The 16,683-nt window shown below is 36.3% G+C and overlaps 1 protein-coding gene and 1 long non-coding RNA gene across 4 annotated transcripts; one reads left to right on the top strand and one right to left on the bottom strand.

Moving 5' to 3' along the window:
* The first annotated feature begins 7,451 nt into the window (after positions 1-7,451).
* Positions 7,452-11,328, top strand: LOC133857871 (uncharacterized). Of its 2 annotated transcripts, XM_062293239.1 has the most exons (3): positions 7,452-7,782; positions 9,318-10,441; positions 10,513-10,731. In XM_062293239.1, the coding sequence occupies exons 2-3, from the start codon at positions 9,362-9,364 to the stop codon at positions 10,519-10,521; spliced, it is 1,089 nt and encodes a 362-aa protein (XP_062149223.1). In that variant the 5' UTR covers positions 7,452-7,782; positions 9,318-9,361; the 3' UTR covers positions 10,522-10,731. The 2 variants fall into 2 exon arrangements, with proteins under 2 accessions (XP_062149223.1, XP_062149222.1); XM_062293238.1 differs by having other exon boundaries at positions 9,318-11,328.
* Positions 11,329-12,202: 874 nt separating this feature from the next.
* On the bottom strand, positions 12,203-16,683 carry LOC133858006 (uncharacterized). Of its 2 annotated transcripts, XR_009898410.1 has the most exons (5): positions 16,343-16,683; positions 16,176-16,270; positions 14,323-14,401; positions 13,802-13,886; positions 12,203-12,572 (listed from the first exon to the last, which is right to left on the bottom strand). It is a non-coding gene; the product is annotated as an uncharacterized LOC133858006 (long non-coding RNA). The 2 variants fall into 2 exon arrangements; XR_009898411.1 differs by lacking the exon at positions 13,802-13,886.

The following is a 16,683-nucleotide window of genomic DNA, read 5'->3' as shown; positions in this document are numbered from 1 at the left end:
ACGTGGGCTGGGTTCTTAAAGAGATAAAACGGGCCCATTAATTATTAATGTTAAATTTTCGTCCAAATAAAGGGTAGTATTTTTCGTGGGTGTTTTCGTGCCCTTAACGAAGTCCAAAAATTATGAAATTCGGAGAGTAGCTAGAGGACTTTGAATAGAGTTATCCAGTTTTTGAATCAACTAAAATAAAGTTCATTTGACCCTGTTTCCATCATTCCAAAGTTTAAGGTCCATTTAAATTTTTATTAAATTTAAACTATAAACGTTTCTTAATTAATCAATAAATATCTATGTTACAATTTCATATTTATTTTATTTGTATTTTTAGGTCTTAAATTCTATTTTAAGATATTATATTTTATATCTTAAAATATGGAGCGTTATAACCAACATGTTCTCACATAATAATTACACACAAAACATTAACATATGTGCCACATGTGGCACTTAATAACAAAATTGTTGTCCAAATTGATGGAGATCCTAATTCGTTGTTAATGCTTTTAAGAATGTAATTTTTATTTTTTTGAAAATAGTGTTATAATATAACATAAATATGAAAGTAATTTTCAATATTCTGTGAGTGTTTTGAAAAAGTTGTTCATATGTGTATGCATGTGCATGCCATCATGCAAACATAATGGATTTTCGTTTGGCTAATGATATTTATACACATATTGTCTTTATCTATGTCATTTTCACCTTTCTTGATCACGTGGGGATGGGATGAGTTGGTATTTGTGTCACTTTCAAATATTTTTTATGGTCGAGAGAGAGAGAAAGAGATGTACCATTTGATAAACAACTTAACTCCCCTCATTTTTTTTCACTTCTTTGAAAAAAAAAAATAGGTTAACCTCAAAACATTTTAACTTTTTTTTTTTCACTTTTTATATCACACTAATCATTTTTTATTACTATTCAAATAAAAAAAATAACTTCAAAACAAAACTTTTTCACTTTTCATATAAAAAATTATAAACTTTTTTCTACTTTAAATCACATTTTATTACTATTAAAACAAATTTATTTACCAAACCCGGCCATACCTTTGGTGTCTTTGGCATAACTAATAAGCATAACTCCCAATGGATTATGCATCTCTCACGTTTAGCTAGAATAGCTACACAAAATCATAAAAAAGCTCTTCCATCCTATTTTTTAACTAAAAATGCAAAATAGATTTATCTTGCATTTGTGAATAGAAACTCCACATGTGGAGTTACACTATTCACAAATCACTACAAAAAAAAAAAAAAAAAAAAAATGTTTAGTGTCGCTTGAATAGTGTCATTTTTTGGGAAAAAAACGACATTATTTATTTAGTATCGCTTAAATAATGTCGCTTTTGAAGCTTTGATAAACATAGGGTTGAGACTCCGTATTAGAGTCACTTTACTGTTTAAATGACGCTAATTAGAGTCACTTTTGTTCAAGCAACAGTGAACAATTAGTGTCGCTTGAAAAGTGAACGACACTAACTGTTTAGTGTCACTTGAACCCCTAAACGACATTAATTGAATAAAAAAAATTAGGATCCAACTGTCCAAAGCAGAATAGTCCTGCACTGGATAGATTCTTCTTGATTTGCAGAAGACTCCAACAACAAATCGAGAAGAATGAAAGAGAATAATATACCATAAAATCAGTAGCTTCCTTCCAACAATTCCTTCCATAAAGCATCATGATCACCACCATTAAAAAAGAAAAAAAGAAACTTGGAGGATCAATACCTTTGCAAGTCTAGCAATGTCTTCCAACAGTGTCTTTAATTAATGTGTAACAAGCTAGTAAATATATAGGAAGAATTTTAACATTTACTGTCGTTTAAAGTCTCAAGCGACACTAAATTCAATTTCTTAATGTTGTATACTCTTCAAACAACACTAATTTAGAATTAATGTCGTTAGAAGAGTAAACGGCACTAAATAGCGGCGTTTATGTTCAAATGATGCTATTTAGCACCATTTTGTACAAGTGACACTAACCTAAACAACACTAAACAATATTTTTTTTTGTAGTGAATGCATTTTTTTTTTTTTTGACAACTTCACAAAAGGGTATCGAACTATACCGCGTTTTGACAGAAGGGTACTGAATTATCATTTCTCTCGAACCCGGGGTTTTAACTATCAAAATGAGTTCCAAAAGGGCATTCCGTCTGGTTTTGGCATTAAATCCTCACGGAAGTGGAGTCACGTGACTTTCACGTGACTTTTTTAATGCCATTTGTCCATTTTGCCCCTCACTTTAATGCATGTAAACACAATTCCTCAAGTTGGACCCACTCTCCACTCACACATGCAAATTGCCGTCGTCATCATAACCCGGAGAGAAACTCTGAACGGTCCTCTAAGGAGTGGAAGAACCGACATGCATGATGAAGTTAGAGAGACGAACCGGCTAGGAGGAGACCGGCAGACTAAACTAGTTTAGTGAACGAAAAATGCCGCGTGGTGCCGATGGAATCATGCTCCTCTAGAGGTAGCTTTCGGGCCACTTCTTGTCCTTGGAGCAAAACATCCTGAAGAAATCTGAGGCCCTCAGGAACAAAATCCAGACCCTAGACCACCAGACCAAGGCCTCTCTTAACGATCTCTAGAAGCGCGAGGTCACCATCCAAGGCAGCGTCGAGATCATACGGGAGAAAGTGTGGCGAAAACGGAGGCTGCACTCACGGCTCTCCGTAGGGCATCCCAAGAGGATGACAACGGCAAGGGCTTACTGCTAAGTCTGAAGTCATTTTGCTTGAAAATGGACGCTCTTGGGTTTTGGAGGTTCATCACTGGGAAGAAGAAAGAGTTAGACACGTTGACAGCTTAGATGCCTCTGGAACTGGCCGAGTGCGTGGATCCACCGAGGTTCTTGCTGGAATCAATATTAGAGGTGTTTCCGGTGGACAAGACGGTGGAGAAGAGCGATAGAGTGAATGATTTGGGTTGAGCCTGCGTTCTGATGCTGAAGTCGCTGATACTAGTGGTGGTGGATCCAATGATCGGGAAATCGAGGCTGTTGGTGACACCGAGCGTGAAGGAGCGGGGCAAGAAAATAACCGAGATGTGGAAGGCGAGCCTAGAGGAGTGCTGTGGGATCGAGAACGAGAAGACAGGCCTTCAAGCTTGTTAAGATGGGCCTTCAAGCATGTTAGAGGTCTCCTAGTCAATCTCACAGCCAAATCCAAAATACCTCTTGCAAAACATTGTAAATCTTCTTCTTCACTGAATGCAAAGCCCATGCCTCTGATTAAGTGGCTTTTTCATGAGCCGAACCCCATTGGCTTAAACACTCTGTTTTGTGAAGCTAAAACAGAGGAAATTGTTTCATGAGTCGCGTGACTTCCATTTTGCATGTGACCCACTCAAACAATTTCCTGTAAGAATACATGAACTTCAAATTTCAGATGAAAGCTAATTAAAAAGTCATTCAATGTTGAGCAATCAATGTGATATTACTGGTAATCTTCACCAGATGTGGCTTCCAAATTCTGAGTTTCCAATTTGACATGGTTTGTACCCCCAAGAAGCCCTTTTGGTTGGAGATCTCCAAATTCCACCACGTCTTTTACATTTCCCTTTCCCTATATAAACAGCTAGCGTAGCACCCCCTTACTCTTCACAAATGAGAATCGCAAAGCACGCTACAAGCCTACAACACTCAAGCTCAACACCGCAATATCAACGTTCTTCTACTTACCGAAACCTCTAAAACAAAAAAGAGAGAGAAATGAGAGAACAAGCATAACAAGTTGTCCCCGCTTTGTTTCTCCTACTCTTTCTTTGCTGCCAATCGTACATCGTGTAGGGAGTATGTTGGCTGATTTCTGGGCAGACTTGTTCCGAGTGTTGGAAAATATCCCATTTTGGCTCCACAGGGGTGACAAGTTCGACTGGAAGGAGACACCAGAAGGTCACGTTATCATACTGGACGTGTTGGGGTTGAAGGAGGAGGAGCTAAAGATTGAAATGGAGAACCGGGTGCCGAGAGTAAGCGGAGAGAGGAATAGGGAAGAGGAGAGAAGAAAGGGGATCATTGGCACCGGGTGGAGATATCCCATGGCAAGTTTACATGCATGAAAGTGAGGGGCAAAATGGACAAATGGCATTAAAAAAGTCACGTGGAAGTCATGTGACTCCACTTCCGTGAGGATTTAACGCCAAAACTAGACAGAATGCCCTTCTGGGACTCATTTTGATAATTAAAACCCCGGGTTCGAAAGAAATGATAATTCAGTACCCTTCTGTCAAAACGTGGTATAGTTCGATACCCTTTTGTGAAGTTGTGCCTTTTTTTTTTTTAATATTTCACTTGGGCATCTCTCATTCTCTCTCTTTCCCTTCTTTCCTTTTTTTTTTTAATTTTTTTTTTATTCCTTCTTTCCCATAGTTGCTTGTGATTATAATTAATTAGTTGTTATTTTTTACTTCTTCACAAAAAAAAAAAAATAAAAATAAAAAATAAAAATTAGTGGCATTTACAACTTTTTCAAATTTCATTGATGATTTTAGTTTTTATCGAACTTGCTGATTACAATATAAATAGTTCAAGGATTGCAATTCTTTCTATAGCAGTGTGCAGAATAGTAATGAATTTTAATGACAGTTAGAAAAATGACCATTGAAAAATTATTGCTTTAGAAAAATGATTGTTTTAACGAAAGGACCATTGTAGAAGATGATCATTTGAAAAATGTCCGTCTATATGGGGAAAAAAAAAAAGAACGCTGGGAAAAAAGGACAATCCAAAAAATATGATCATTAAAAAAAAAAAAAAGAAATAATAAAAAGAGAATATAAATAAAGAATAGATAATCAGATGTATGGTATCTTTTAAAACTCATTAGTTAAAATAAATAATGTAGGTTTTGGTTAGTCATTTTGCATATAAAAATACATAAGCTATTGGGAGTGCCAAAGAATACTAAGTTGGTATAGAGAAATAATAGATAATCGCATGTATGGTACCTTTTGAAGTACATTAGCTAACATAGATAAAGTAGATTTTGATTAGCCATTTTGTATATAAAAATGCATAAACTATTGAGAGTGCTCTAAGGCCAATCTCTCGAAAGAGAAGTGCAGAGATGATCCAATATTTTATTAAGTTTTTATTATTTTTTGCATTGAGATGAATTTGTGAAATTATGCTAAAAATTGTTAGCTTAATCTCCATCATATAATATCTCTCTCTCTGAGATTAGTGAGTCACGGTCATATTGTTGCATGGACAACCCGGGCCGTGTGAAGCTTGGGTCTTAAGTGGCACCAATGTTGACTTTTCTCCCAACAAGGACTAAAGAATTAGATGAGATATTTTTGGGTATAATGAATAGAGGATAACCCCAAAGAGTAATGTTTTATGCACAACAAATGTACACACAATGTTGACGTGAAAATGATTTGTACAATAAAAAAAAAAGTAACGTTTTTTACACAAAAAAAAAAAAAAAATCATTTCCACGCCAGCGTTGTTGTACAAAGTGTGTACATTTGTTGTGCATAAAACATTACTCAACCTCAACTATATATGGAGTATGTATGGCCCACTTCGCCTGGCTTGAACCCTGAACAATTGGCATGGTCCAAGTTATTATCATATTTCATTTTGAAAAAAAAAAAAAAAAAAATTATAAAAAAGCCTGGTGAAACTAACAATTGTTTTTTAAATAATTTCATAAAGTGACAAGTGTGTTAAAGTAATTCATCAAACTATTAAGGTGTATCAAAAAATGCCATTTTTTTTTTATTATATTCATATAAAATGAATATAAATATATATGTTAGAACCAATAAAATGATGACAGGTATCACTTTGTTAGTATCAACGTCAGCACCAATAAAATGATGACATATGTCACTCTTACTAAATAAAATATAAATATATTAAAAATATATATTTATAAAACCAAAAAAAGAAAAGAAAAGAAAGGAAAGGATAGGGGTGGCCCAAAGAGCACTTCTGTGCAATTTTAATTATTTGTGTATAAATTTTTAGGCACTTTTTGTTTAAAAAATAATAAAAAATAATTGACGTGAATGTTTTTAGTTTGACTTTTATAAAAAAAATAAAAATTGGAATATATATAGTTTGTGAATGGTGCCGTTAATAGTCCACTGCTGAACTGACTACCCACATACATAAACATGGCTCTCTTTTTCCTATATTTCGCTCTAGTGCTACAATGGGACCAATTATATTAATTAACCCATGGTTGCATATTGATTATCACATGCAAATAATTGACATCATGGGCCCATGCATGTGGAATATATTTAACAAGCAATTTGCATGTGGCCGAAGGACTTAAAGCGATCGATCGAGAAGTCTTTCGTATTGATCGATCATGAGATAAACTTCATTTATTTTTTGTGGTCTATCTTTTTTGGAATATTTATTGTTAGTCAGTCAAGAAAAACTTCCAAAACCCATTTTGTTACGTCTCCCCTTAATTTATTTCTCATGGTCTACCTTTCTTGGATATATTCTTAACCAGTCAAGAAAAACTTGGGATTTATTTCTTATATAGGCCCTAATACATGGATTAACTGCTGTTTGAAAAACCTAACCTAAATTCACGAGCAATTTTCATGTGGAAGATTTGAAGCGTTGATTATATATATTCTTTGGACTGAGATTAACTTCCAAAGATTAATTCAACCCAAATAGCTGGCAACGTACGCACCACTTATTGGCTGTAGCGCCCCAGATTTTAAGACATAAGGTATAATGTCTTAAATTAGATTTAAGAACTAATAATAAGGTAAAAGAATAAATATGAATATTTATGAAAATAAATATTCATTTGTTTTTAGAAGTGTTTATAGTTTCAATTTGTTAAAAGCTCAAAACGGACCTTAAATTTTGGAATAACGGAAACCGGGTCAGACGAACTCCGTTTTGGTCGATTCAAAAGCCAGAACGCTTGTCTCGAAGCCCTCTAGCTACCCTTCAAATTTCATAATTTTTGGACGTTGTTAAGGTCACGAAAACACCCGTGAATCATACTGCCCTTAACTAGGACGAGAATTCAGATATATATAACATTTGTGAACCCATTTCTATTTCTTAAAGGACCATGTGTAGAACCCTTATTCACGTTCTCTACTCTTTATGCTTTAGGGAAAGGCTAATGATTAAGGTGACTTGGTGTTCCTCTTTGCTGTTCTTATTTTATTAATAACAAAATGATATTTGGTGCTTCTCCTTGCTAGAAAGAGATGTGCATGTGCTGCCATATTTATTTTAATGCTTGTTGTTTTCAAAACAAGTGGGAAACATTCCTTCAATTAAGTGGACAGCAGCTCCTTCACGCATGGCTCCTTCTTTCTACTCATCACACCCCACCATCACAACTCATCACCTAGATGCAGAGAACCCACCCCGGCCATTAGATCATTTCCAACTCAAATGGATCCAAGCCATTCGAATACTCTATAAAAAGGAGAAGCCCTCTTCAAGTCTCACACTCAATTTCTCTCCTTCCTCTCTGTTTTTCTGCATCTCCCTCAAGCTCTCCCTCTCTATTGCAGCAACGAAATTAAGCTACAAAAGCTTTTCCCCTTCCTCGTCTCTCTTTTAAAACCAGAAACTTTGACTGACTAGAATTGAACCATAACGAACTCGGATTGAGTCGAACCAAAAAGAGAAAGTGTTTGTCTTGAAGTCTTCTATCTACCCTCAGAATTTTACGTCAATCGGAGTAGGTTTGACCATCGAAAAGTAGGTCGGAGTAAGCTGCCCTCCATTTGGACGGAAATCCTGAATTCAAATAGATAGGACTTTTTGGTAAGTTGTTAAATAAGACTTTAATTTATTTTATATATAATTTCCATGTTACTTGTCTTATGAGTTGTGTAAAGACCCAATAAGCTTAAGAGATAAAAGAATTAAAATAAAAAGTAATATAAACAGCTTTTACATTTTATGCCCTCATGACTTCATGAGTTGATCGTATTTACTCTTATTGTCTTTATGATATATTTTAATCCTTCAAGTTCATATTTGGTGGTATTGGTCATATAGCCTCGTCATCAAATCATGAACAAAGATTTTAAGATTTTTATAAGTGATCATCTCAAACATAATGAAGTGATTGATAATAATAAATATAAAGAGATGAGGGTCTATAAACAATGATTTGTTTGTTAGATAATTGATATATATATATATATATATATATATATATATATATATATATATATATATATAGATGGATTTATATGCAGAAAAGAAGGCTAAGGAACTACACTAAGGAGAGTAAGTATCTTTATACTTACTGAGGACAAAGCTGGTAGATTTTTCCATGATATTGTGTTTACTGCGTTATTTAATTTGATTGTGCATGTGAATTTACATGTTTTATATTTTAATTAAACTGATTAATAACAAAGCTGGTGAATGCAGCGGGGGGCGAAGGTATTGCCAGTGGGATCGTGGGTTCCCGTAAAGATAATAATAATCAAATGCTGTAACCGTAGGTTTAAAGGCCAGCTAAGACCTTAGGTTCCTAGTCCCAGATAAAATAAGCTTTAAATGAGAGTTGGCTAATACAGCGGGGAGTGAAGGTATTGCTAGCTGGGACCGTAGGTTCCCACAACACGTTAATCCGGACCATTGGTTCCATCATGAGAGGAGTGCAAAAGATGATAATTAAACCTTGCATATAAAACTGTCATATTACTGTTTTTATGGTTATGTATATATTGAATCTATGACTGTGATTAGCTACCATGGATCATATATTGCATATACACGTGATTATAAAGCCATATCTGCATTATGTTGCATTTATTAAATAAATCAGCGTTCATTATATTATTGGAAACAGTGGACTCACTTAGGGTATTTTGCGTTTTTGTTTCTATATACATATGTATATTGGTGCAGGTTTTTATAGATGAAGATTAGAGCTCAAGAGGTTTTAAAGATAAGGGCACATAGATTGTATTTTGTTTGTAGTCTTCTGTGTTTATAACATTTTATATTGAGAAGATTGCTAAAATTTCATCTATTCTTTTGTGTCACTATTGACACCTGTTTCCATGTATTTATTCTAAGTATTTTCTAACGAATGTCTAGAAGTATTTTAATTAGAAGCTCTGTTGTGTTAGTTAATTCCAAATCTGTTGGATATATTATATTCTGCTACCAAATCTTAACTCTGATGATATTGTAGTAATGTCACGTGGAAATCGTAAAAATTTTCACTTACGCTTTTTGTAAAAGCGGGGCGTTACATTGGCTATTCATATATACGATCTTATTCCTATCACACATGACATCTGAATACTAATTAAAAACGCCATTATCGATCTCTGCAGGGTGTTGTGCGTGCATAAGAGAAGGAGAGTGAGAGAGATAATTAATGGAAGTCGAAGGAGATTGCAGTCAATGGCATCACTTGATCTTCTGTGAGGAGCTGGCCGTGGAAAATGATGAGGAGGATTTTATTGTTTGTCGGCGGTGCCATGAACCACTATGGGGACATCCCGCCTACAAATGCTTGGAATGCAACTTCGACCAACATAAATCATGCACGGAAGATACTGAAATCGACGAACATGATTTTGGGGAGAGACATCACTTGATCTTCATAAAAGAGCTCGACAAATACAATGGCGGCAAAGAGGAAGTTGTTTGCCCAGGATGCCAGGAACCAGGATTCGGTCCCGTTTACAAATGCTCCTTCCCTAAATGCACCTTCTTCCTTCACAAATCATGCTCTGAACAACTATCCCACGTGATACAACACCCCGTCCACCCAAAGCACGCCCTTTTTCTCCAACTGCCATCACAGACAAATCATTGTGATGTTTGCCTCAAATCTTGCCGTAACTCCTTATTCTACCATTGTTTCACCTGCAGTTTTGACATCGACATCAAATGTGTTTCTCGTTGGCGAATTAGTACTGAGGACTGCCACCAACACTCACTCTTTCCCATGCGGAAGCAGATCCAATTCACATGCGAAGCCTGCGCCGAGGAAAGCAAGGATATTGCCTACCAATGCAGCGTCTGCCGAGTCCTGATTCATCGTGAGTGTGATCGTTTTCCACATACCATCAAAATTAGGACACATGATCACTCACTCAATCGCAACTATTCTCTTCATCAAGTCAAGAAACAGGAGAACGTATTGTGTAAACTCTGCTTTAAAAAGGTGAATACAAAGTGCGCAGCTTACTATTGTCAGAAATGTGGTTACATTGCCCACTTGAAATGTGCATATGATTCATATGATTATGGGGTCTTACACTCTAGTGTGACCACTGAGTCAGTAGCCAGTAACTCCATTGGCTATGAAACTCATTTGGTTCATTTGGTGGAAGGAATCGATCTAGCAAAGGATGAAAGAGCTGGCCCTCAGGAGATCAATCATTTCAGTCATCCACAACATAAATTAATCCTCATCAATGAAAAGCTCGTGGATGTCAAGCGTTGTGAGGCATGTATACAATTTATAATTTCTACCCCATTTTATGGTTGTGCACAATGCAATTTCTTTCTCCATTACAGGTGTACTAAACTACCAGCAACCATTAAGCGAGGGCTATTTCATGAACATTGCCTCAACCTCCTCTCACAGGATGTGCATGCAAGTGGATTGTTCTTGTGTAAGGCTTGTAAACGTATCCGCCATGGCTTCTCCTATAGATGTGACAAATGTAAATTGTGCAAGTTCGACGTTCAATGTTGTTTAATTCTGGAAATCCTTGAACACGAAGGTCACCAACACTCCCTCCACCTTGTTATAAGATCTTCCGAAACTTGCAACGGTTGTGGTAAAAAAGATGTGAACTTCAGGTGCACTATTTGTGATAAGTTCACCTTGTGTGTTAGATGTGCAACTCTTCCGCTCGTAGCTAGATATGAATATCATAAACATCTACTAAAACTCTCTTATACACGTGAAGATGATTCTGATGAAGAATATTATTGTCTAATTTGTGAAGAAGAAAGAGATCGTCCTGATCACTGGTTCTATTCCTGTGTAAAATGTAAGTTCACTGCTCATTCCCGATGCGTTCTTGGAGAGAATCCGTGCATTAATTATGGAAGAACTTTCACTGATAAAAATCACGAGCATCCTCTCACTATTGTTCAAAAGTCGACTAAGCATTCCCCATCACTATGTGATGGATGTGGTAAGTCTTTTGTTGACATGGCCTTTGTATGTACTCAATGTAAATTTAATGTCCATAATTGGTTTTGTTTGCAAAAACAAATCAGAAAAGAGAGAGCAAAGAAGCTTCTTCAACGATTGTATGCCTAAATAATTTTCACATTTATTTATATGAAAGAGAGGGAGAAGCTTAAAATGATTTATTTCAACATACATTGCTTACGACTAAAAGTCTTTGCTTGTATATATATTTTATTATTATTATTTGATTATGTTTGGATGTGTAGCTCTTTCCTAAGTGTTCTTTTACTGCGAGTTATTTTGATAAAATAGGCGGTTTGCAATTCTTAGCTTGGCTAGCGTGAACCGATCAATACTTTACAAAATTGTTGAACCGGTCATGTAGAAGTTGAAGATCTTTGCAACTACTTTTCTCATACAAATTGCAAACATATACTCAGGTTATCAACATTTTAGGTTCTATATATATATATATCACCTTATTTGCATTTCCACGTTTATTAGAATTATTTTTTTTAAAAAAAAAAAAAAAAAAAAAAAAAAAAAAAAAAAAAAAAAGTTCTATAGTCTTAGAGCTTGAAGTTGCCTTGATAAAAGTAGAATTTGAATACTCCTTAAATTTCCTTGCAAAAGATTGAACTCAACAAATTCATTTTACCCTATGTCAAGAGGGGGGAAAAGGCTCATATTAACTCACTGAGGCATCATGTTTTCTTTGTTATAACAATCAGTTCCATTTCCAAGAATCTAGAAATGAAAATAACAATAATACAATATCTATCAAAATCAGAAAATACATTAGTAGGGTAGATTTCTTGCTCTTTTACTTGTTAACTAGGGCGAAAGTGTTGATAAAGCCCCAATATTTGTTTTTGCATGAAATCATGTCGTGTCAGGATTCCAACAATTGGAGGCCTCTACAAAGTGTACAAATTTCAACACTAGTTATACAATTGGCATTTGTATGAGATTCAAATATTTTTTATGGTAGAGAGTGAGAGAGAGAGAGAGAGAGAGAGAGAGAGAGAGAGAGAGAGAGAGAGAGAGAGAGAGAGAGAGAGAGAGAGAGAGAGAGAGAGAAGGAGATGTTACCCCTGGTGTCTTTGGCACAACCAACAAGTGCCTAAGGTCAACCTCTCGAAAGAGAAGTGCAGCTTTAGCTAGAGACATTGTCTCCACTACTGTATACGGGGAGGAATTAGTTATGGGATGGAGATCAACATACCTTTGCACATACATCTGCATCTCCTCTTCTTTTATGTCCAAACCCTCCAGCTTGAGCCCCTTGCCTAATCCTGCTGTGGCAAAATCATGGCTTTGAACCTCCTCATCATATCAGATCTAGTCATCACCCTCAGCCTTGTAAACATCTTTCCTTTAAGCAATACCAGCAGATGAGACCTCAAAACAAGCCCGCACAACTCGGGAGCATCTGAGAAAGGCGGCTCATCAATCACAAGAAACTCGTTATGCCCCATTATTTTTAAAGCATGTAATATAGTCCCCACTATTTCAACCCCAGAAAATCTAACCAATGGACCAAAAACAACATCACTAGCAACTAAGCGCCTCATGTATGGCTTTGCATGAGCTTCCATATATGGTAACCTCTTCATTTTCACAATTTGGTCATAGACACCCTTGTTGAAACTATCAGCCACTATTTTCGAAATAAGGAGAACTAGCAACACCAATGGGAGCATTAATAGATCATTAGTAAGTTCAAAAAGTATCACAGTAAGAGAAACAGTCATTCTCATGTGCCCCCCAGAAAGGAGGCAGGTCCAAGTATGGCAAAGAGGCCCGCATCTAAATCAGAGATAAAACCAAGGAAAATTCCAAGAAGGTGTCCATAAGAGGCCCCGGCAAATAGGTGAGGCCCAACGCGTGTAATATTTAATTGAAATGGGGATGAATGACTGAGACGAGGTTCGAACTCATGACCTTTGGGTTTGATACCATGTTAAACCACCACTTATCCTAAAAGCTTAAGCTGATAGGAAGATGTAAATTTAATTATTTAATCAAACTTTAACAAATAGCATATTGATTGAATTTCTTATTTTTATTATTATAATTAAGCATGTGATCAATCTACTTATTCAACTCAAGAGCTTAAGAGTTTCATTGTGATCCAATTCATTTACAGGGTATGCTGAATCGACTCATTTACAATACGCATGAAATGTCTTCAATTAACCTTGCACCTTGACCAATAAATATTGGGATTTGTATATTTTCTTTAGAAACCATGTCAAACGTTTTGATGTTAACTAATTTGTTTTATCAGGTACGGCCACCAAGATATGAAGATTTCTATCATAACATACAAAGATTTCACCGATTCAAAGCAAGTTGTATCAAACTGTGATCCATGCCTCAAATCACAAAAAACAAAGAAAATTTGACTCTTATCATTCTTGAAATTATGCTGGCCAAAATCTACAAGGACAAACATCAACTACAAAATTATAACACAAATTTTCCATTAAGAGGAAGCAAGAAGGGCAGTCATATCAAAACTTGGTATGATTTTCAATCATTCTTCTTCATTGTGGCTCACTTGATAATGTCAATGAAAATGTGAGTAGGAGGGTCGGTTAACCCATGTTCAGACAAGAGACCAAACAAGTGAAAACAATGACAAACACAAATAATCACCTTAAGGGAACCTCCACCAACCAAAAATCCATCCCCACATCTGGCTGTGTTGCCAATTCTTTGCAATTTGCGCCATGTACAGAACCTACAGTAGGTATGCTTTTAGTAAGAATGTACATCGAGGATATTCTTACTAAAGAACAGCGGTACCATATTCGCTCTAATAAAAGGAATAGTTGTCTTTATGATGCGGCGGCAGATCACATAAAACCAAGGAAAAATTCCACATCATAAATGAGTTGAACTTGATTTGGTGCCAAACCTAAATTGAACTAAACCAGCCAATTAGGATTGGTTCTTGGTCTGATATCTTATTATATCAAGGTATACAAACTGGAATAGTTGCTCAAGTTAGCAAATCAATTGGAGTAGTTTGTATGTAAATCAATTGATTTACCCACAAGAATATTACTACGAATAAGGAGAACAGAAAATTCACAAGGATTTTGACAAACAAGAAATTTCTGCAGAAGAATTTTTAATAGTGGTTTCATTTTAAGACTAACGCAGGTGAACAATACCTCCATAGATAATTCTGGTTGATGCAGCAACTTTAGCACCAGCATTGTCATGAAGCCATTTCCTTAATTCACAATGAACCTGGCAGAAAAATCCATTAAATGTGAGAAAAACATTTTCATCTAAAACAATATGAAGCAATATCATCTAGATAGAAGCTTGGTGGAAATCTATTGTAGATGCAAAGTACGGTACTACTTGGGCTGGTTGGTGTTCCTCAGATCCCACTAGATCTCACGAAGTGGGGCTTTGGAATAACATAAGGAAGGGGTGGAGCTTGTTTTGTAGCCATACCAGACTTATTATGGGAAACGGGTGCAGGATCAGATTTTGGGATGGTGTTTAGTGTCGAGAGACGCCCCTCAAGGAAGCTTTTCCAGTTTTGTATGGCATAGCCCGTGACAAGGATGCACTCATTGCAGCTCACTTGGTTTTGGAGAGTGGTTCCTTCCAGTGGGATGTTAACTTCTTTCAAGCCGCCCACGACTGGGAGGTGGACGTCTTGGCTTCCTTCTTCACCTTATTGTAATCCATCAGAGTGGGGAACATGAAAGGGAAGACCAGCTTTGGTGGTCTCCTTCTCACAACGGGAATTTTGATTGTAAATCTTTCTATAAGGTTCTTGCTTGCAAAGGGGTAGTTCACTTCCCCTAGAAAAGTATTTGGCGGACCAAGGTTTCCTTGAAAGTGGCTTTCTTCGCTTGGGCGGCAGCGCTAGGGAAGATCCTTACCTTGGACAATCTCAAAAAGAGGCGTGTCATTGTGATTGATAGATGTTGTATGTGCAAAATGAATGGGGAGTTTGTGGATCACCTTCTTCTCCATTGTTAGGTCGCATGCGCTCTATGGAATGCTATCTTTAGTCACTTCAGTTCGTCTTAGGTTATGCCTCTTCGGGTGGTAGATTTATTTGCTTGTTGGTGGACGGGTGGTCACTCTTGGAGTGCGGTTGTGTGCAAGATGGATCCTTGTTGCTTTTTGTGGTGCTTGTGAAGGGAACGTAACAATAGACAGTTCGAGGAAAAAGAAAGTATCAATGAGGAGCTCATTACTTTTTTCTTTTTCTCTTTGTTCTCTTGGACGGTTGCATTTCTCGCTCCTTTAGTGTTTAACTTTAATGATTTTCTTGTATTGTTTTCTTCTCTTTCTTAGTCGCTTCTCTTGTACTCTCTGTGTAATTTATTGCGCTTTGCATTTTTTAATGATATTACTCTTACTTATCAAAAAAAATATATATCTAGATAGCCTCTATTTATGACAATCTCTCCTTATAACAATCTAATACTAAATTAAAGAATGTGCAGAAAAAATGGACAGAGAAACCCTACATGACTCAAAACATATAGATTTGGCAGCTCTATACGGTGACCAGAAGACGGAAACAAGGTTCCAAATACAGCTAGCTTGATAATCTAGCTACGCGTAACAAGCATGTGTGCACGCTGTGTCTGCAGATGAATTACAGAATATCTGTGTTTTGTGCTTTTGCAAGCATTCATGTAGCAAAACAGTATACAATAGTCTTCCAATAGTCAAATCAAAAAGAATATTTTTGAAGAAAGGCATTAGTGTATCATATATAAAGTTATCATACTGTCAGGAAAAAGCATTCCTCACATTATTAGATAAAATAAAATGGGAAACTATTAAAGTGATCGACCTAGTGTCATGCAGCAATTGCCCCAGGCATAAAGAAAGCTAACACGAGGATTAGCACATGAACTGAACAATTTATTTGGAACAAGAGCCCTAACTTCCTCAGATGGAAACATTGCCCTATGTCCCAATCACTACAGCAAAACTTCAAATTTAAAGAAGAATAGCTAAACAAAAAAATTCTTAGAGGCATACTTACTTCTTGAGCCTGAGCAGGGATTGCAACCTTCCCAGTTACAATGGCCCAAAATGGCTCATAAGCCAAAACAATATTATCCCAATTTGATACCTTATCTACAAGAGAACAATAAAGGTTAATTCATCTATAAAATCATGATAGAGAGATGCTAGAACCAATATAGTTACATAGAAGTGAGTGTCGCTGGTGTCCGTGGGGGGTGGTCGATTGATGCTGGTGTCGGTGGTGGTCGATTGATGAGCGGTGACCTTCCTGGCGGCCAACTGTATACCCAAAAATAGTATGCTGCAAAGATCACAAACTTCGAAAACAACCACTGTAATCAGCTCACTCATGGAGGCATATCTCTTTACACGAGTCATTGCTTATCAATTGCTGCTAGTGTAACCACTGCATGTCTATGGTCTGTGCTCTAATCTCCACAGCAAAGGAAGCAACAACTGGTGTGCATGACTAGAGTAAGCAAATACAATTCCTAGTGAGCTGACTAACATGACTATAATCCGAT

The sequence above is a fragment of the Alnus glutinosa genome, chromosome 14, assembly GCF_958979055.1.
Source record: "Alnus glutinosa chromosome 14, dhAlnGlut1.1, whole genome shotgun sequence".
Classification (NCBI taxonomy): domain Eukaryota; kingdom Viridiplantae; phylum Streptophyta; class Magnoliopsida; order Fagales; family Betulaceae; genus Alnus; species Alnus glutinosa.
This window is presented reverse-complemented; position numbering and strand designations above follow the sequence as displayed.